The 22,018-nt window shown below is 45.2% G+C and overlaps 1 protein-coding gene across 6 annotated transcripts in view; it reads right to left on the bottom strand.

Annotated features, from left to right (window-relative positions):
* The window catches only part of SLC44A5 (solute carrier family 44 member 5), a 120,173-nt gene that overhangs the window by 13,430 nt on the left and 84,725 nt on the right, over window positions 1–22,018 (bottom strand). For 3 of the 6 annotated variants that reach the window (XM_075320288.1, XM_075320287.1, XM_075320292.1), the window contains 16 exons: window positions 21,449–21,572; window positions 20,323–20,355; window positions 16,855–16,938; window positions 13,461–13,573; window positions 13,114–13,245; window positions 11,671–11,770; window positions 10,769–10,861; window positions 10,539–10,626; window positions 9,834–10,096; window positions 9,629–9,723; window positions 9,283–9,386; window positions 7,547–7,620; window positions 5,845–5,915; window positions 5,672–5,760; window positions 5,200–5,284; window positions 675–2,998 (listed from right to left, as the gene is read on the bottom strand). In XM_075320288.1, coding sequence (XP_075176403.1) covers window positions 2,886–2,998; window positions 5,200–5,284; window positions 5,672–5,760; window positions 5,845–5,915; window positions 7,547–7,620; window positions 9,283–9,386; window positions 9,629–9,723; window positions 9,834–10,096; window positions 10,539–10,626; window positions 10,769–10,861; window positions 11,671–11,770; window positions 13,114–13,245; window positions 13,461–13,573; window positions 16,855–16,938; window positions 20,323–20,355; window positions 21,449–21,572 — 1,661 coding nt within the window. In that variant the 3' untranslated portion in view covers window positions 675–2,885. Of the gene's footprint in view, window positions 1–674; window positions 2,999–5,199; window positions 5,285–5,671; window positions 5,761–5,844; window positions 5,916–7,546; window positions 7,621–9,282; window positions 9,387–9,628; window positions 9,724–9,833; window positions 10,097–10,538; window positions 10,627–10,768; window positions 10,862–11,670; window positions 11,771–13,113; window positions 13,246–13,460; window positions 13,574–16,854; window positions 16,939–20,322; window positions 20,356–21,448; window positions 21,573–22,018 lie in introns of those variants that run through there. The other 3 variants (XM_075320289.1, XM_075320290.1, XM_075320291.1) reach the window with 3 other exon arrangements.

Here is a 22,018-nt window from a genome sequence, read left to right as displayed (position 1 = left end):
AGGGGCCTGGCCATCTGGTCCGCATTCATGGGGAGATGGATAGCACGGCCTACCTGGAGATTTTGGCCAAGAACCTCCGCTCCTCCATCAAGGATCTTAAGATGGGTCGTCATTTCATCTTCCAACAAGACAACGACCCAAAGCACACAGCCAAGAAAACCAAGGTCTGGTTCAAGAGGGAAAAAATCAAGGTGTTGCAGTGGCCTAGTCAGTCTCCTGACCTTAACCCAATTGAAAACTTGTGGAAGGAGCTCAAGATTAAAGTCCACATGAGACACCCAAAGAACCTAGATAACTTGGAGAAGATCTGCATGGAGGAGTGGGCCAAGATAACTCCAGAGACCTGTGCCGGCCTGATCAGGTCTTATAAAAGACGATTATTAGCTGTAATTGCAAACAAGGGTTATTCCACAAAATATTAAACCTAGGGGTTGAATAATAATTGACCCACACTTTTATGTTGAAAATGTATTAAAATTTAACTGAGCAACATAACTTGTTGGTTTGTAAGATTTATGCATCTGTTAATAAATCCTGCTCTTGTTTGAAGTTTGCAGGCTCTAACTTATTTGCATCTTATCAAACCTGCTAAATCTGCAGGGGGTTGAATACTACTTGTAGGCACTGTACATAAAATATTCCTGTGCTGAGATAATCTTATATATGTTTCCCTGCTATGTACTGTGTAATGGCCGTGTCTGATCATACCACATCTGCTGGGCCGGGGAGGACACAGAAGAGTATACAGACATTACAGCACGGATCACAGCTGATTCTTTCTGTGAGGTAAAACAATTTCCAACCTTTTTTTAAAATAACATTTACCCCAAAGAAAGAATTATTAGCGATCACCTGCTATAATGTCTGTTTACTCTTTTCCATCCTCCCCATGAGCTATGGTATGATCAAACCATGTCCCTGTACGGTCAGACACGGCCATTACACAGTACACAGGAGGGACACATATATAAGATTATCTCAGCACACGAACATTTTATATATGCAAAATATTATTATTCCAAGATCTTTTGATTAAAATGAACTTTGTTTTTGGGAAAACCCCTTTAACAGTCAAAGGACAAATTATACTTTTTTGTTCCGTGATATCCCAGTATTTAGTGATCTGAGTGAAGGTAACCTTTGCTACATCTGTAGTGAAGGGTCTTCTTGACAATGTGCACACCCCAAAGTGTTCACAAAGTGAACCTCTAGCAATCAGCGATGTTTTGTGGAGAAACCTGACAGTAAGGCTATGTGTCCACGGGAGAATGTAGCTGCGGATTTTTCTGCATCAAAATCCGCAGCTTTCCCCCGGAATCCGCACCTTTTCAAAGGTGCGGATTTGCCGCGGATTTGATGCGGATTTTGGTGCAGATTTTTTTTTTTTCCCAATTTTAAAGCCAAAATCCGGATCAAAGTCCGCAACAATAATTGACATGTTGCAGATTTTTCCAGATCAAAATCCGCACCAAATCCGCTGCGGAAAAATCCGCAGCGTGGGCACAGCATTTCCAAAATGCCATAGAAATGGCTGGGAAGTGCCTGAGCTGCAGATTTTCGGGAAATCCGCGGCTTTTCCGCGAGAAATCCGCGGCAAAATCCGCGTATTTTCCGCAGCGTGGGCACATAGCCTAAGTGTTCAATTTGCCTGCAGCACCCCTGGAGGATGAATGAAGTATTACATGGTGACAATTCATACCAATGATTTGTATTATGGAGGTCAGGATGGGTCCTCCAGAAATAGAGATGTTCTTTATAACCGCTCTCCACTATAGTCACGAGATGAGGATCCTTATGTCCCTCTATTAACTAATTGGGCATATAGATATGGGTTTTTATAGGTTGGTCATTCCAGTAAAACTAGAAATATCATCAGGTGATGATGGGCACTCATCGATAACCAAGTTCCTAGTGCATTAATAGGCTGCACTTGACGCTGCCCCAACCTCGCGGACACAACATGGACCCTTCAGAGAAGCCCTCGGTTAATGTAGCACTCGCCGTACAAATCCCCCGACTGCAGACCCCCAACCGGAGAACATGAAATCACAGTTTCAATGGTTGTACTGTGAAGTGCAAATATTATCTAGCACCAAATGTTCGGAGAAAAAGTCAAGTTTGCGTAGCCAAATGTTCTTTTCGAAAAAAAGCAAGAAATTCAAGCAAAGACGAAAATAGGAAAGAAAATCAGATATGGCTAATTCTATCGATGTACCGTAATATCAAGTATTGTTATCTCCCTCTATGAAAAGTGAAGGGTTATATTTATAAAAAGTGCCGGTCCTTCGTACAGACACCGGCCTTACAAAAATAGTAAAACCCTAAAATCAATTTTAGGAAAAGCTATAATGTTGACATTTTTTTCCTGTTCATAGGCACTAAAATGTAATACTGTTCCTCATGATTTACATCAAGGGCTCTGTTAGAAGGTCTCAGCTGGTGGAGATGGACCGGGAGGTCATACTCTTGGCTAGTCCAGACCTTCCTCACCGGTAGATCTCTAAGTCAAGGTTTTCAATCCCAGACGCACTTCCATAGTGTTCCTCATCCAAGGTCACCTTGATATAGAAGGTCCTTCCTCCATAAATCTCTCAAGACCAGATTCCAGCTACACTGCCTCAACAGAAGATCCTCGCTCAACGAATCTCCCTCATTCGTAGCTGCAAAACTTGAAACCTTTGCCGCCGGATGGGTGTTTCTCACTTCCCTCACACTAGTAAGTCCTCATCTCTTTTCCACCAAGCAACCCGTCACCTCCTAAGATTCTCACGGACATCTCTGGACCTCACATGGAAAAGTATCTTCTCTCCTCCGCGAGGTACCTCTTCAATGCTTAGTTATTGGGTTAGAAGGAGCGTTAGTTTAGAGAAAGCAAGTGCAAGAAGTTAACGCTTTGCCTTCTTAGAGCCCAGTTCCTTCTTTCTCAGGATCCTATGAAGTTCCGGAGACATGTAGTAAGGTTTGGATGCTGATCCATTATTTCTCTCGAGGTCTTCGCCTGGAGGTAAAGGTTGCAGTAGCAAAGTGACAGGACAGAGAAGGGGAAGAAGAGGGAAGAAAATGAGTAGCGGATTTCCAAAAGATCTGCAGACAGAAAGGCAAAGTAACATAGAAGTGCGGAGGATAAGAACAATCAGCTGTGAAACGCGTCAGTTTCTATGTGACAATTAACTTCTTGGGACTCATTTACTAATGTAATGGAAACCAATGTAAAACCTGCGCCCTTGCAATCGATGTGTCCCTCCTTACCTTTCTCCTTGGCTCGACATGTCCTGAGATGTGTGACACAAGATGGCCAGCTTTTAAAAAATTAATTGATTTTCCGCTACTCTGTCGGGAGATGTTTATGCTACGCATATCTATGTGGCCCCCCAGTGGTTGGGATGCGAATTACAGCTTTTTGAAAGTTTTTATAGCAGGTTTGATATTGTATTTAATGCACTATTGTGAGAAAACAAAAAGTCCAAGAAAAGGTAAAAAATAGGCACATCTGCAGAGCCCTTCACTTCTGGCTAATTGCTGATTGGTTGTTGTGGTTATTTAAGTGCAACTTTTGCATGTAAACATAGAAAGTTTGGTGTCCTAATAGCCAAATGGTGAAGTATCTGAACTTTCACTTCTCTTCAATCCACGTCTATGGCAAAGCCCGATCCATTGGAGCAAGGTTCTGCACTACAGACACGCACACAACTAATGTGCCGCTGCATTCTCCCTTGAAGTCAATGCAGTAGCACGTGGGATGGAATATGCCATGATTCTGTGTATCTTTGTATAAATTTAGTGCCATTTAGAGGCGCAGAAAGGGCCCCTGGCAGTTTACAACCAATTGATCCATGTACATTGGACCCTAGAACTTACAGGTCAGCATCAGGGTTGTGTTAGGAAATCAGCCCCCGAGGCTGCAGATTAATTGTGTCAAATGATAAAGAGCTTCAAGTAAGGAAATCATTGCATGCGCTAAAGCAAAGAGACAGGCAGCGGAGAATGAGCGGAAAGTGACAGATTTGCTGCTGTCGACTCCTCCTGAATCTGCTTGTTTCACTGTTCAGAAATTCAAACTTTCTGCAACTTTCTAATAAATTTTGTGTTTCAGTCGTTTCCTATTTTTTTTAAGATCTCTGCTTCCTTTTAGTAAAATGGACCACTCCCTGATTACGGTATATTCAGAAGCTGAATACTCGGTTAATCCTGACCTGCACGGCGTATTACTGTCAGCTCCGATACATGAGACCAGAAATGATCCTATACAAGACAGGTTCTCATACATGAGACCAGCAATGATCCAACACAAGCAGTGCATCAGCAGGACAGGTTTTCAGCGGTAACCTCACTGGTAGCTATCAGTAAAACCTTTCATGTGCTGAACCTTGAAAATCTCCTGCGCTGTTTGCAAATAACCGCTCGAGTGTCTGCTGGCCATGTCCGAGCAAAGAACGAGTTCTGCTGAGTATTCACTCAACTTCATCCACGGTCCACCAAACTCTCATGCTTGTGCGGTACTGCCCTTCTGCAGGCACAGTAATCATGGTGAATCAATGGGAAAGCTAATGACCAGCAACTCTGGGACTCGTGCATGCGCAAAGCAAAGACCTTACACTTGTAGAGAAAACAAATGGCGCATGCGCAGTGTGTTTGCTCTTATGCGGCCAATGTATAATTTTTTTGTCCTGTGGATTGGCGCATGCGCAGTGTGTTTGCTCTTATGCGGCCAATGTATAATTGTTTTGTCCTGTGGATTGGTGCATGCGCAGGGTGTTTGTTTGCTCTTATGTGGTCAATTTATTGGTTTTTTTTGTCTTGTGGATTGGCACATGCGCAGTGTGTTTGCGCTTATGTGGCCAATGTATTATTTCTTTTGTGCTGTGGATTGGCACATGCGCAGTGTGTTTGCTCTTATGTGGCCAATATTTAATTTTTTGTCCTGTGGATTGGCGCATGCGCAGTGTGTTTGCGCTTATGTGGCCAATGTATTATTTCTTTTGTCCTGTGGATTGGCACATGCGCAGTGTGTTTGCTCTTATGTGGGCAGTGTATAACTTTTTTTTGTGATGTGTGCAGTCAATGCAAACAGTACACCAGTGAGGAGTGTTGGAGAAACAATGCTGTGACAGAGGACAAACACCTATTTCATAATTTTAGCAGTATTTCTGCACTCTTATTGAATATCTTTAAAGAAAGCCATAACCTGTTAATACTTACAGAAACATAGGAAAAGTGTATCGACACACATTGCGTAGACACTGAAAAACCCATGTGCAACAAGATAAGATCCGATGATCACCGTCTGTGTGAAACAAGAGGGAAAACTAAGAAACTTATTGTTGTAATAGAATTTAACAAACGAATAAAGTAAAAAAAAAAAAAAGTTGTTTTTTCTAAATAAATAAAAATTGTGCACTCTATTCTAAACACAAAGAGAAAAAATGATGACTTCCTGCATCCACCACTAGGCGGAGCTCCCTCTGCATATGGTGCGATTATTGAGTAATATGTATACAGAAAGCTCCTGAGCTCCCCCCAGTGGTGGCTGCAGGAAGTCAGAATTGGATCAGTTATCTTATCTATGCAAAGGATTTGGAGCTTTGTATCAGAAAAGTAGCTTCTGACTGTGTCCCAGAATAATGGAATGAGATATATCATTATGATATTCTAGAAAAGAAATATACTTTACCAGGAGCGGCACCCAGTAGTAGTTTAGCGCAGGAGCTTCATCAGTAATGACTGGTATTTTCCTTGTGAAGAAGAAGAAGGCCAGGACGCCTGGACATGGAATATACAAGACAAGATGAGGTCCAGCTTGTGTCTCGTGTGTAGGAAAAAGGTGCAAATGTATGAATCATTTACCTACAGAACCCGCAACAAGAATCTTCCCAAGAAAGAGCAAGAAATCGGTTACTTTGTCCAGAACAGCAACTCTGGTGGGCAGAAGAGACAAAGTGGAGGGTTAGGACGGTCAGTCGCTGGTCTGTATACTGATGATTAGCTCCGGACTGCATCCCTCCCCCACAGCCTGGACTACGGAGACCACCACTGGTGGCTTTGTACAGTATCACCCCTTTATAATGAGCAGGGGGGGCAGCGCTACAGGCACCAGAGACCTGATCCCTGAGGGGGCCCGAAAGCCACCAGCAAGCCTGGCACATAGTGGAAGGGGGCGCTGTCACACAATCCCCCTTTAGGAGGGTAAATTCCTCCTCCAACGCAGGGAGCAGCATCTGTCAGACACAAAGGTGGCATTATGAGCTAGTGCACAAAAAGGGCCCATATACTGCCCTGGCACAGGGGCCCCCGCCTCTATGTGTCTGCCCCGGCCCACCATGTAATCACTAAGAGTCAAGGGTTCAAAAGTCAAGGGTTCAAACCCTGATGATACATTTCTGTAAAAATCGGGTTATACATTGAAACTCCATTGTATAAGGTTTTGTTTAGGCACTGTATGGTGGTTTTAGTTAGGCACTGTGTGGCAGCATTATTTAGGCAATATATTACGGTACTATTTGTATACTGTAGGGTGATATCATTTAGATACTGTATAGTGATATTATTTAGGTATTGTACAGTAGCATTATATATGGACTATATGATGGTATTATTTAGGCACTGTTTGATAATATTATTTACATACTGTATGGTGCCATTATTTAGGTTCTGTATAGTAGCCTTACATGAGGCACATAAAGTAGTACTATTTCGGCACTGTATGGTAACGACCCTAAAGGGTACTTTGCACGCTGCGACATCGCTAGCATCGGCTAGCGATGCCGAGCGCGATAGTATCCGCCCCCGTCGCACATGCGATATCTTGTGATAGCTGCCGTAGCGAACATTATCGCTACGGCAGCTTCACACACACTTACCTGCCCTGCAACATCGCTCTGGCTAGCGACCCGCCTCTTTCCTAAGGGGGCGGGTCGTGCGGCGTAACAGCGACGTCACACGGCAGGCGGCCAATAGAATCGGAGGGGCGCAGATGAGCGGGATGTAAACCTCCCGCCCCCTCCTTCCTTCCGCATAGCCGGTGGAGGCAGGTAAGGAGATGTTCCTCGCTCCTGTGGCTTCTCACACAGCGATGTGCGCTGCCGCAGGAACGAGGAACAACATCGTATCTCCTATTGGTGCGACATTATGAAAATGACCGACACTGCACAGATCACCGATTTTCAACGCTTTTGCGATCGTTTATCGGCGCATCTAGGCTTTACACGTTGCGACGTCGTTACCGGCGCTGGATGTGCGTCACTTTCGATTTGACCCCGACGAGATCGCAGTAGCGATGTCGCAACGTGCAAAGTACCCATTAGAGTACTGGTGCTGTTATTTAGGGAATGTATAGTGACATTATTTATACAAAGGTGTTATTTTGGAACCATATGATATTGTCTAGTTTTTGTATGGCGGTATTATTTAGGAACTCTATGGAAGCATTATTTAGACATTATATTTAGGCACTGTGGTGGTTAAATACATTTAAACCTGTAATTTTGGGTGGAAGTTTGGTATAATCCGTAAACAATAATTGAGTTGAAAATGGCAATTAGCGACCTACCGCACAACATTCCGCATCAAGAGAAAGAACGCGTCCTTAGCTGAAGTACAGAAGTTTTTCCCATAGATGGCAATCTGAAAAAGAAAACGCTCATTGGTTGTGTGTAATCAGGTCTGTATAACACATAGTAGATGAGCATCACTAATACATTATACACTCCGTACAGGCAGCATTTTATGTTACCTGCATAAGTTAAAATTTCAGTGCTGGAAAAAGAGAAAATAAACAAAAAGAAAAAAAAAACACCCTGATCACCACTAGAGGGAGCCACATTTACACAGTGATTACCCAGTCATCGCCACAATGGGGAGCAGCTCCCTCTGGTGGTGACTGCAACAGCCACGTTATCTTACACTTCATAGTATATGCAGATTTGGAGCTCAGGGTATGGACTCAAGAATTATGTGGGTCCTTTAGCATTAGAAGCACTAGGCGCCCCCTAATGCCTCAACTTCATTCACCCAGTGTAATAAACCACAATACTATCAAAAGAAAGCAGAAAAACATACCGTAAGGAGGATATACACACACTGTCTGTATATTCTAGCCCATTATCTGTATATACTAGCAAACAGACTGTATATAGTATCACACTGAGTGTATATACTAGCGCACTGTTTGTATATACTAGCACATTTTCTGTATATAGAGGCACATTGTCTATGTCTATATATAGTGGTGCACTGTGTGTATATACATGGATTGAGATTAAGAGCATGTAGCTCGAAACGCGTACCCTGTCATCCTATCTCATCTTTATGGGGATTTTTTTTATACCTTGTGGATATGATCCATTTCCATTTTACCATGAATATTGAATAAAAAAGCAAGTTTTAATATATTTTCTGGACACGAGTGCTGGATTTTTTTTTTTTCTGTCTTCTGGAGTTTCTTGGCCGGGCCGGCTTCACCGTGCACCTGTCCTTCATTGGAGTCTCCATGTGATCTGGGTGAGCTGATTTTGTTTTTCTTGTAGCACACTGTGTGTGTATACTCGCCCACTGTCTGTATATACTAGCACACTGTCTGTATATACTAGCACACTGTCTGTATATACTAGCGCACTGTGTGTATATACTAGCGCACTGTGTGTATATACTAGCGCACTGTGTGTATATACTAGCGCACTGTGTGTATATACTAGCGCACTGTGTGTATATACTAGCGCACTGTGTGTATATACTAGCGCACTGTGTATATACTAGCGCACTGTGTATATACTAGCGCACTGTCTGTATATACTAGCTCACTGTGTGTATATACTAGCGCACTGTGTGTATATACTAGCGCACTGTGTATATACTAGCACACTGTATATACTAGCACACTGTATATACTAGCACACTGTATATACTAGCACATTGTCTGTATATACTAGCTTACTGTACATACTAGCACACTGTGTGTGTATACTCGCCCACTGTCTGTATATACTAACACACTGTGTGTATATACTAGCGCACTGTGTGTATATACTAGCACACTGTATATACTAGCACACTGTCTGTATATACTAGCTTATTGTACATACTAGCACAGTGTGTATATACTCGCCCACTGTCTGTATATACTCGCACACTGTACACACCATTGTGGCTGAGGCTCACTGTTAGTGTTTCTGCCTCCATTTCTCCAGGTTCTAATTTTTAGACTATTACCTGTAAAGAGAGTAATTTTCCAGCTATAACAATGTTAGGGCAGATAAATGATTGTGATACAGTCGTATACATCCTCACCATTATATATGCATTCCTATTGATGAACTTTATGAACTTTTCCAGACACCAAAAGCAGCATTTCAGGCAGCACAATAAGAACTTAGCAACAGAATTCTGGGACGCTGCAAAGAAAAAGATAGAAAACAAATAAAAATGAATCAAACATAAGACAGTTCCGGTTCTCCGCACTGTGCAGCCCACCATGAGATTCACCACTTCGGACTCCCATAGAAATTACCACTAACGCTTCACCACCATGAACCAAGGGATTAGATTTGGGCAGATTATGTAGAGCTGGGAATAACTAGAGCATATACTGCACAGATCACTGATCTCAGCTTCGCAGGAGGCTCGGACACTTTACCTTTAAGTTTATGGTCTAAATATTCTAATATGATTCGTATAAACTGTACGAGAGCCAGGATGAGGGATCCAAAGGCCAGCGAGCCCGTGTGATACCTGCAATGAAGGAGACCTCAGTGATACAAGGGTAACCTTATTATCAATGACGATCGGCGGCTGGAGAACTATCCGCCACATTTCAGGTCTTCCTCGTCATTGTGCTTTACCTTATTGCTCGCCCAAAGGATGAAAAAAGGGGACAAGTAGGGATGTCGGCAGGTTTCTTAAAAGCCCAGTAGTAGGAGGCGAATGCCCCGGCCAGCGTGCACTGCCCCAGAGCGATGGAGAAATTCACCAGCCACAGGAACACAAACACGTTACAAAGCTGGAAGATCAGGATGTACTGATAGTAGAAGCTCTCACCCCCGTACAGGGCGAAGGTGCACTGAGACCCCGGGCACAGGCGGGTCACATTGGTCGTATTGAAGGTCTAAAGGATGATAAAGACAAAAAGAGATCAATGATGGAGAAGGGCAGAGAGGTCTGCAGTCAATGCCATGACCCGTCCTTATACACTGGCAGGTCAGTCTCAAAGTATGAGAGATAGCGGAGATACCAGAGGACAGACTTCACCAGAACCTAAATCCGAGGACCTCAACACCCAGACCACTGTGGCCAGACCTCAGGACCCAGACCACTGTGGCCAGACCTCCGCACCCAGACCATTGTGCCCAGATCTCAGCACCAAGACCACTGCACACCCGGACCTCAGCACCACTGCACACCCGGACCTCAGCACCACTGCACACCCGGACCTCAGCACCACTGCACACCTGGACCTCAGCACCACTGCACACCCGGACCTCAGCACCACTGCACACCCGGACCTCAGCACCACTGCACACCCGGACCTCAGCGCATAGATCACTTACCTCAGGGGTGCAGACTGTACCCGCATACTGGCAGTGGGTTTTATTGGCCATCACTTTATATACAGCCTCTCCGGATGTTGCCAGGAACCTTGAACACAGCGTTAAGGACAATCAATTCCTCCTTCTCTGGGATCATTCCCCTGTTTACCAGCCCCTCCTCCCCCGCTGCCGGGCCCCGATCCGGGCTCCATAGTGAAAGCTGTGGAATAGTGAGGCGATAGAAAGGATACACGGCGGTGACGGCCCAGTACGAGATACAGATGGCGATCAGGACAAAAGTGATGATTGGATAAAACAGGGTGGACATGATGTATCCGATAGCCCTGAGGAAGAAAGCGACACGTTATTACGTATCCACTGAGGTCACAAACAACCGGACATAACGGGAAAGTGATACCGTAAAACGTACAATTATATGACGCATCCAATAACTGTCCATCAATCGGCGTAATGTCGTCTTACACAGATATCAGATATATATTATATAATGTATCGATCTTGTGCATGTCTGTATCTATTACTATCCACATCTTCATCTCTTACAGTTAGCGCTCTCTATATTATGTAAGTACACGGCGCCCCCATCTGGTGACAGTTGGTATATGCCTGTAGAGACTGAAGTGTGGTACGTCGCCCTCTAGTGGCTGCTCGCAGACAGCTCTGTGTTCAGACTACAGCCCCTATACAGTCTATAGCCCTGTACACACCGCACGTATCTTTAACCCTTGATAAACTCGCAATATATAGTCACAATGGTGCAGGTTTAATGATCACGACACACCAGTATAGAGGAGGCATGATCCTGCATCTAGGTATAAGTACAGCACATCACCAAAGCACCATATGGCGGCACAAATTACCCCGTAATCTATCCGCCCCATGCATGCTGTTGTGTACTCCACCCGTCATACAGCGACCAACACGAAGCCGCTGTGCACAATTCACTGCGTCCTGCAATCCTCTATGGTGGACGCTGCAGCACAAACTCCTCTGTCATTATTTTTAGTATTCGCCCCTGGGAATAAAACCTCCATACACAGACATATTTTGCAGTTTTTGGTATACAGCACTGAGCTGAACAGTGTCCCATGCATGAAGCCCGGTGCGCTGTGTGACAGTCCCGGGTTATTACCTGCTCCCCTCCTGGAGGAGCGCGATGGCGATTCTGATGCGGTTTCTTAAAAAGATCAACATGAGGATGATGATAACTTCCACAATGCAGAGGATGATCACTGGAAGAAGAAGAGAGGCCGTGAGGTGCAATATACTGGAGACAGGAGCATCGATTGTCAGTCTATATACCAGTGCCCCATGTAATGAGCCACAGTGGGCACACTATACGGCACGGCATATACACTATACGGCATATACACTACACGGCACAAGCAGAAACACTACACAGCGCATACACTACAAGGCACACTACACAGCATGGCGTATGCACCATACGGCATATACACTACACGGCACAAGCGGACACACTACACAGCGTATACACTACAAGGCACAGCGGACACACTACACAGCATGGCGTATGCACTATACGGCGTATACACTACACGGCACAAGCGGACACACTACACAGCGTATACACTACAAGGCACAGCGGACACACTACACAGCATGGCGTATGCACTATACGGCATATACACTACACGGCACAAGCGGACACACTACACAGCGTATACACTACAAGGCACAGTGGACACACTACACAGTATGGCGTATGCACTATACGGCACAGCGCATACACTACCCAACATGGAGTATATACTACATGCCAAGGCGTGCGCACACAGCACAGCGTGACATATACACTACACGGCGTATATACTACTCGGCACATACACTTCATGGCACGTTGCATGCGCTAAACGGCACAGCGTATATGCTACACGCCATGGCGCACACACTACACAGCACGGCACATACACTACACAAAATTACATATACACTTCATGGCACAGCGTATACGCTACAACATTACATTACTGATCCTGTACTGATTCTGAGTTACCTCCTATATTATACTCCAGAGCTGCACTCACTATTCTGCTGCTGCAGTCACTGTGTACATACATTACATTACTGACCCTGAGTTACATCCTGTATTATACTCCAGAGCTGAACTCGATATTCTGCTGGTGCAGTCACTGTGTACATACATTACTGACCCTTAGTTACATCCTGTATTATACTCCAGAGCTGAACTCGATATTCTGATGGTGCAGTCACTGTGTACATACATTACTGACCCTGAGTTACCTCCTGTATTATACTCCAGAGCTGCACTCACTATTCTGCTGGTGCAGTCACTGTGTACATACATTATATTATTGATCCTGAATTACCTCCTGTATTATACTCCAGAGCTGCACTCACTACTCTGCTGGTGCAGTCACTGTGTATTTTACTCCAGAGCTGCACTCTCTATTTAAGGAAGGAGATAAATTTTCTGAAGTATAAAGTATAATGAATGCAGCTCTGGAGTATAATATGAGTGACATGTGAAGATTTTTATTTCAGACCCTTCTCTCACCTCGTGTACAATATGCGGTGTCACATTAATACTTACTAAATGCCAGCCACGTGTCCCTCAGCTGTAAATAGACCCTGAAGTCGGTCTGCAGCCCGATGTCGTAGATGGTTAGGTCGGATCCCGGGACGCCTTTTAAGTTGTTATATTCCCAAAAGCAATGCCATATGCCTAAAATAAAAGGGAGTCATGTAGTGATCACTTTACAGACCCCCCACAGTCCTATCATGGAGGGTAATAATACGACATAGCCCACCAGGATGGGGTTGGGGGACCAGACAGTGCGTCTACAGTGGGGGTCCCAGTAGATAGGGGGCCCCTCTGACAGCCTGCAGGAAGTTATTATTAGAGACCCCCATAACTTATCACCAAGACAGAAAACTTACCGTACCCCACAACTCCAATGACACCGAATATAAAAATCCAGAAAAATACCCCAGCGGTGAATCTCAGCAGAATGAGGAAGAGGAGGCTGACGACCATAGCGATGAAGAGCGCTCTGTAAGGAAATCAGAGGAAAAAAAAATGTTTTTGCTTTTTTTTTTGCATTGCAAATTGGGAAAATTGCATGTTTGTTTAGAATTAGGACCCTCGGATGGAGCGAGCCCACGGCACCTAAGAGATTTCTTATCACTCGGGGGTAAATTAGATTATTCGCTCTTTGCCAACCTGACATAATAAAAGCTGCAGATACGAGATCAAAAAAGTATCCTGAGAAACGCTCCAGAGCTGGAACTAATTAAGACAGGAGCTTTTAACTCTTTAAGGTCTCGTTCACAGCAGTGGCCGCTCCTAAAGGGGATTTTGATATTGAACGTCTATGACAGAGCATCAATATCTGATCGTTAGGGGTCGGACATCCTGCACCAGCACCGATCAGCTGACTGAGGGGTCGGGGTTCTCCCCCTGTACAGCTTTGGGCCCCCATTGAACTAATATGGATCGGCAATCCAAAAAATAAATCAACCATATTAAAAAGACTTGCCATAAATATGTAAATTTTACAATTTGACTGGATTTTCCCTTTAAAGGGAAACTGTCATTTTCCACAAATAAGTCAATTTGTTACCTGGTGTAAATGCCGCTCTTCTCCTGAATCCGGCGATGTTATTCTTTTGTTCCTGCGCCTCTCCGTTCCTGAGATATGACCCTTTTTTCCCTGTATACAAATGTTATAAATTTTGCAAGTGGGTGTGGTCAACTATGCAGTGGGTGTGTTCTTGAGTGTCACGCCCACTTGCTAAGAAGACCAGATTATATACAGAGAAAAAGAGGCCATATCTCAGGAACGGAGAGGCGCAGGAACAAAAGAAAAACACCTCTGGATTCAGGAGAACAGCGGCATTTACACCCCGTAAAAAAATGACTTATTTATGATAAATGACAGGTTCCCTTTAAGTGGGAAATCCAGTCAAATTGTCACACATACATATCAAATTATTTGATTTCATACCACAACTGATTTTCTGATAGAAAAGTTTGCAAAACACAGTTGTCAGCAGAACACTCATTACAAATATTCAGCTGAAAGGCGTATTCCAGTTTAATTGCATTATATTTCTATTTTGTTTAAATTAACATTTTTCCCCATTTACTTTTTGCATCAGTTTCCAAAGTTTTTAAAATCTCAGCTTAATGTCCTTTACTCCTCGGGGGAAAAAATATGGCTAAAATCTGAATACCCCCTTTAAAGGCTGGAATTGTTGGATATGCATGAACAGAAGTGTCCGAGAAGCATCAGAGAGGTCTGATCTCTGTGGAATAGTCAGTGGTGGTCTGATCACTGTGGAACAGTCAGTGGTGGTCTAATCTCTGTGGAATAGTCAGTGGTAGTCTGATCACTGTGGAACAGTCAGTGGTGGTCTAATCTCTGTGGAATAGTCAGTGGTAGTCTGATCACTGTGGAATAGTCAGTGGTGGTCTGATCTCTGAGGAATGGTCAGTGGTGGTCTGATCTCTGATGAATGGTCAGTGGTGGTATGATCTCTGTGGAATACTCAGTGGTGGTCTGATCTCTGAGAAATGGTCAGTGATGGTCTGATCTTTGTGGAATAGTCAGTGATGGTCTGATCAATCTTTGTGGAATAGTCAGTGGTGGTCTGATCAATCTTTGTGGAATAGTCAGGGGTGGTCTGATCAATCTTTGTGGAATAGTCAGGGGTGGTATGATCTCTGTGGAATAGTCAGTGGTGGTCTGATCTCTGAGGAATGGTCAGTGGTGGTCTGATCTCTGAGGAATGGTCAGTGGTGGTCTGATCACTGTGGAATACTCAGCAGTGGTCTGATCTCTGTGGAATAGTCTGTGGTGGTCTGATCTCTGAGGAATAGTCAGTGGTGGTCTGGTCTTGGTGGCATAGTTAGTGGTGGTCTGATCTCTGTGGAATAGTCAGTGGTGGTTTGATCACTGTGGAATAGTCTGTGGTGGTCTGATCTCTGTGGAATAGTCAGGGGTGGTCTGATCTATGTGGAATAGTCAGGGGTGGTCTGATCTCTGTGGAATAGTCAGTGGTGGTCTGATCTCTGTGGAATAGTCAGGGGTGGTCTGATCTCTGTGGAATAGTCAGTGGTGGTCTGATCTCTGTGGAATAGTCAGTAGTGGTCTGATCTCTGTGGAATAGTCTGTGGTGGTCTGATCTCTGTGGAATAGTCAGGGGTGGTCTGATCTCTGAGGAATAGTCAGTGGTGGTCTGGTCTTGGTGGCATAGTTAGTGGTGGTCTGATCTCTGTGGAATAGTCAGGGGTGGTCTGATCTCTGTGGAATAGTCAGGGGTGGTCTGATCTCTGTGGAATAGTCAGGGGTGGTCTGATCTCTGTGGAATAGTCAGGGGTGGTCTGATCTCTGTGGAATAGTCAGGGGTGGTCTGATCTCTGTGGAATAGTCAGGGGTGGTCTGATCTCTGTGGAATAGTCAGGGGTGGTCTGATCTCTGTGGAATAGTCAGGGGTGGTCTGATCTCTGTGGAATAGTCTGTGGTGGTCTGATCTCTGTGGAATAGTCTGTGGTGGTCTGATCTCTGTGGAATAGTCTGTGGTGGTCTGATCTCTGTGGAATAGTCTGTGGTGGTCTGATCTCTGTGGAATAGTCAGGGGTGGTCTGATCTCTGTGGAATAGTCAGTGGTGGTCTGATCTCTGTGGAATAGTCAGGGGTGGTCTGATCTCTGTGGAATAGTCAGTGGTGGTCTGATCTCTGTGGAATAGTCTGTGGTGGTCTGATCTCTGTGGAATAGTCTGTGGTGGTCTGATCTCTGAGGAATAGTCTGTGGTGGTCTGATCTCTGTGGAATAGTCAGTGGTGGTCTGGTCTTGGTGGCATAGTTAGTGGTGGTCTGATCTCTGTGGAATAGTCAGGGGTGGTCTGATCTCTGTGGAATAGTCAGGGGTGGTCTGATCTCTGTGGAATAGTCAGGGGTGGTCTGATCTCTGTGGAATAGTCAGGGGTGGTCTGATCTCTGTGGAATAGTCAGTGATGGACTGATCTCTGTGGAATAGTCAGTAGTGGTCTGATCTCTGAGGAATGGTCAGTGATGGTCTGATCTTTGTGGAATAGTCAGTGGTGGTCTTATCTCTGTGGAATAGTCAGTAGTGGTCTGATCTCTGAGGAATGGTCAGTGATGGTCTGATCTTTGTGGAATAGTCAGTGGTGGTCTGATCTCTGAGAAATAGTCAGTGGTGGTCCAATATTGAGTTATGACACGTCGGACGGTCCCTCACAGGCTCAGTTACGGGTTTCGCTCGTGGCCTCAGGAGGCTCAGCTGTGGCACATATCACATTGTCACTTACATTAGGATCCAGTACCAGGAGCTTGCATAGTCCTCAAAGATCTTCATCCCGATGGACCTGGCATCAAGGACGGCGTTTATCCCACTGGTGAGAAAAGGAGCATAAAAAATGTATCAGAAATAAGAGAAAGTTTGTGCACAGACGGGTTATATAGTGAATTAGTGCAGCTACATCAGCCATACAGCTACGTAATGTTATAGGGAAGAAGATACAACAGTTATTAGAGGCGAAGGTTAAGAATTATGGGGCCGTAATCAACAGAGCGCTATAATGTTCTTATAGAGCGAGTCTATGCAACGCCAAGGTGCAGTCTAACCTTCCCTTTATGTGTTTTATCCTGGATCCGCTAACTCTACCGTCCCAATGACCAGTGCACCCGAATGCTACAATATGTGTGTAATTATGCTCCATGGTGAGAGAGGAGGAAGCCGCTACCTAATACCTCACTGCACTCCTCTGCTCTCCTGGAGAATGCTCTGTCCTCACCAAACCACTCTGTCCTCTAACAGAGCCCAGTGCCTTCAAGACTGCTGTGATACCTCCAATCTCCGTATGCTTTCTCCAGACTGCTATGTTACCTCCTCTAAGACTATTCTGTCCCCTCCTCTTTCAGACTCTTCTGTCCCCCTACTCTTTAAGCCTTCTCTGTCTTCCCCCAACAAGACTCCTGTGTACCCCTCCTGCTATACTCCCTTGTACTCCTCCAACCAGACTCCCCCATATTGCTAGCGCCACTTTTCTGCTCCCACCAGAAACCATCTCTCCCTCCAAACTCCTCTGTTCCCCTTCTCCAGGCTCCTCTATGCTCCTCCCTCCAGACTCCTCTATACTCCTTCCTTCCAGACTCCTCTATACCCCTCCCTCTAGACTTCTCTATGCTCCTCCTTCTAGACTCCTCTGTACTCCTCCAACCATACTCCTTCTGCCCCCACCAGACACCTCCTCTCCTTCCAGACTCCTCGGTTCCCTTTCTCCAGACTCCTCTATGCTCCTCCTTCCAGACTAATCTATGCTCCTGCTTCCATACTCCTTTATGCTTCTCCTTCCAGACTCCTCTATACTCCTCCTTCCAGACTCCTCTATACCCCTCCCTCTAGACTTCTCTATGCTCCTCCCTCTAGACTCCTCTGTACTCCTCCAACCATACTCCTTCTGCCCCCACCAGACACCTCCTCTCCTTCCAGACTCCTCGGTTCCCTTTCTCCAGACTCCTCTATGCTCCTCCTTCCAGACTAATCTATGCTCCTGCTTCCATACTCCTTTATGCTTCTCCTTCCAGACTCCTCTATACTCCTCCTTCCAGACTCCTCTATACCCCTTCCTCTAGACTCCTCGGTACTCCTCCAACCATACTCCTTTTGCCCCCACCAGACACCCCCTCTAACTCTAGACTCCTCTGTTCCCTTTCTCCAGACTCCTCTATGCTCCTCCCTCCTGACTCCTCTTTACTCCTCCTTCCAGACTCATCTATGCTCCTCGCTCCTGACTCCTCCATACTCCTCCTTCCAGATTCCTCTATATCCTTCCCTCCAGACTTCTCTATGCTCTTCCCTCTAGACTCCTCTGTACTCCTCCAGCCATACTCCTCTGCCTCCACCAGACACCTCCTCTCCCTCCAGACTTCTCTGTTTCCTTTCTCCAGACTCCTCTATTCTCCTCCTTCCAGACTCCTCTAAGCTTCTCCCTTCAGACTCCTCTATACTCCTCCTTCCAGACTTCTCCATGCTCCTCCCTTCAGACTCCTCCATCGTATCGATCCCATATCTATTTTCTCTCCAGATCGCTCTTTTTTTGCAGTGTTGTCTATTAAGCTCATACTTCCGAAACCGGTCTATAATATATGACATTAAGGTGTAAACATTTTTTAAAAGTCCATCGTTGATTAGGGCCCCTTGTACCGTATGTACTGATCACGCAATTGGGTAATAGGCATTTTATAGAACAAAACGGTATACAGCCTATAAAATGTCTCCCGGGGGTATCAATGACCCCAAATTCCATCATGCCGAATGCTATAAAAAAACCTGAAAATAAAATCTTATTTTCTTATGTCATGCGCAAAAGCAGCTGAGGCGTTACCCCCTGCAGCATTAGATGTGTCTCCTCGGGAAAGGACACCACATCATGGCAATTATTAATGGGTTAAATAAGATGGCATGTCATGGACACGTGTTCAGTGCTGGCTTCCATGCATCATCTATATATTCAGCATTAGAACATAGCAATATCTGCCCGAGGTCAGGATTGTAATGTGACACTACTGGCCTGTGCCTAAGGGGCAAAACCTGAGAGGCGGCTTATTTTTTCCTGCATAACATATATGCCACAATGATGTTATAATGGAAGTTAAGAGGAAGGTCTGTAGTGTTGTAGTCCTATAGCCTGCACCCGATAATCCAAAAAGTCTGATAATCTGATGTAATATTATGGGGAGTTTCGAGAATCCACTAGGAGAGGATTCGATTTCTGGATAACAATTCACATTAGTGTAATGGCGGCATACAGTAACAGAAATATTTGATTATCCGATGATGCCGGATTAAAGGAACTTTACTATATAAAAGGGTTTTAAAAGGCTGTGATGACTAAATGTAAAAGGTGTGTGGCGAAAAAAGGCAAAATGAGGCGAAACATGGCGAAACGAGGTGCAACATGGCAAAACGAGACGAAACATGTCAAAACGAGGTGAACCATGGCAAAACGAGGAGAAACATGGCAAAACAAGGAGAAACATGGTGAAACAAGGAGAAACATGGCGAAACAAGGAGAAACATGGTGAAACGAGGAGAAACATGGTGAAACGAGGAGAAACATGGTGAAACGAGGAGAAACATGGTGAAACGAGGAGAAACATGGCGAAACGAGGAGAAACATGATGATACGAGGAGAAACATGGCGAAACGAGGAGAAACATGGCGAAACAAGGAGAAATATGGCAAAACAAGGAGAAATATGGCAAAACAAGGAGAAATATGGCAAAACAAGGAGAAATATGGCGAAACAAGGAAAAACATGGCGAAACATGCCCTGGGTGTGGTGGAAGATTTCTCATAGGCACTAGGCTTTTATGTATTTTGGTTATATTGTTATGTGACTTAGTGGAAGTGTCCTGGACACAGATAGTGTTGAAGTCAGGACCTTCTGCACCTTCCAGGCCGGCGGAGAGATCCACAAATTCAGGACTGTCCTGCCGGATCCAGGACGGGGGCAGGTATGGCTGGTCATCTATTTTAGGCTTTTTGTTCTTCTTTTTTTGCTTGTGTACACTTAATACCTAAGGAATGTTTGTATAATTTTTGTATCAATGTTCAGGTCTTATTCTTCCTTGGGGCCGCGTCTTGAGGTTTCATTGCGGCTCATCCGGCCGTATCATCTAATTGGCGCGTGACTCTTCGGCCGCAGTATTGCTTTGTTCTAGCTGAGCACGTACGAGCCAAACACAAAACGTTAGAGAATGTGATTTGTAACCTTGTGGTTCCATGTTGAATGGTTGTTACATGGCTATAAAACAAAATGAAAGCTGTTATGGAGGATGAAATAAACCGGAATCAGACGTCTGACAGATCCTGCAATACAACACCAAGGAAATCTACAGCACGCAGCGCAGAATATTAGGAAACGGTCCAAGGTGGGGGCGGACACAGACAGAAGAGGGTCCCTGTGCAAAACCAGCCTACGGGCCTTTGCAAGCCAATAAGGCCTCTCTGAGAAAAGCCACTGCTGCTTTGAAGGTGGTCGGAAGCCCCTACGTGGCTCCGCAGGCTGCACCGATGCTAGGTTCGCCCCTGTCCCCATGTAGCATTTGTGCTGCTGAAAAGTCACAGTTAACATTTCTGGATTCAAACTGTGTAGAGCTCAGTCCTCGAGAAATGGTGTCATGTGAGAAGAACTCCACGAGGGAGATGACGAAGCGCTGAACAGCTCCATCTGTGCAATGATGAGACCCAGTGTCTGGACTTGTCAGTGTTCAGGGCAGTCCACACAGAACTGTGCAGAGCCCCATGCAGAGCTGTGCAGAGCACCACGCAGAGCTGTGCAAAGCCCCATGCAGAGCTGTGCAAAGCCCCACGCACAGCTGTGCAGAGCACCACGCAGAACTGTGCAGAGCCCCATGCAGAGCTGTGCAGAGCCCCACGCAGAGCTGTGCAGAGCCCCACGCAGAGCTGTGCAGAGCACCACGCAGAGCTGTGCAGAGCACCACGCAGAGCTGTGCAAAGCCCCATGCAGAGCTGTGCAGAGCACCACGCAGAGCTATGCAGAGCCCCACGCAGAGCTGTGCAGAGCCCCACGCAGAGCTGTGCAGAGCCCCACGCAGAGCTGCGCAGAGCCCCACGCAGAGCTGCGCAGAGCCCCACACAGAAAGATACAGAGCTGTGCAGAGCACCATGTAGAACTGCCCAGAGACCCAACCACAGCTGTGCAGAGACCCAACCACAGCTGTGCAGAGACCCAACCACAGCTGTGCAGAGCACTCTTCTGGGGGATGCTGTTTTAGGACCCAATTCTTAATGTCTCCTTGCTCTAGCAACTCAAATATCAGTATTCCAGGAGTCACATTGCTACAAAAAGCAAAACAGAAGGCACAAATCCTTACTTAGCCGCTTCTCTCAGGTCAGTTACGTTCCTCATGTGACCACTTCCATCTTTAAAGAGCGTCTTGTTAGCGACAGTCAAAATGCCGTTCCTGGTGGAGAAGTCTGGGAAACATCTCTGCAGGACTGAGGACGATAGATAGATAGATAGATAGATAGATAGATAGATAGATAGATAGATAGATAGATAGAGGGATAGATAGATACATAGATAGATAGAGGGATAGATAGATAGATAGATATTTGATAGATAGTGTCTTGCGAAAGTATTCGGCCCCTTGAATTTTTCATTCTTTTCCCACATTTCAGGCTTCAAACATAAAGATAAAAATGTTAATGTTCTGGTGAAGAATCTACAACAAGTGGGACACAATTGTGAAGTTGAACGACATTTATTGCTTATTTTAAACTTTCTAAAACAATAAATAACTGAAAATTGGGGCGTGCAATATTATTCATCCCCTTTACTTTCAGTGCAGCAATCTCACTCCAGAAGTTCATTGAGGATCTCTGAATGATCCAATGTTGTCCTAAATGACTGATGATGATACATATAATCCCCCTGTGTGTAA

This window comes from Anomaloglossus baeobatrachus, chromosome 8, assembly GCF_048569485.1.
Source record: "Anomaloglossus baeobatrachus isolate aAnoBae1 chromosome 8, aAnoBae1.hap1, whole genome shotgun sequence".
In the NCBI taxonomy this organism is placed as follows: domain Eukaryota; kingdom Metazoa; phylum Chordata; class Amphibia; order Anura; family Aromobatidae; genus Anomaloglossus; species Anomaloglossus baeobatrachus.
The sequence above is the reverse complement of the archived record's forward strand: the minus strand, read 5'-3'. Positions and strand labels throughout refer to the sequence as shown.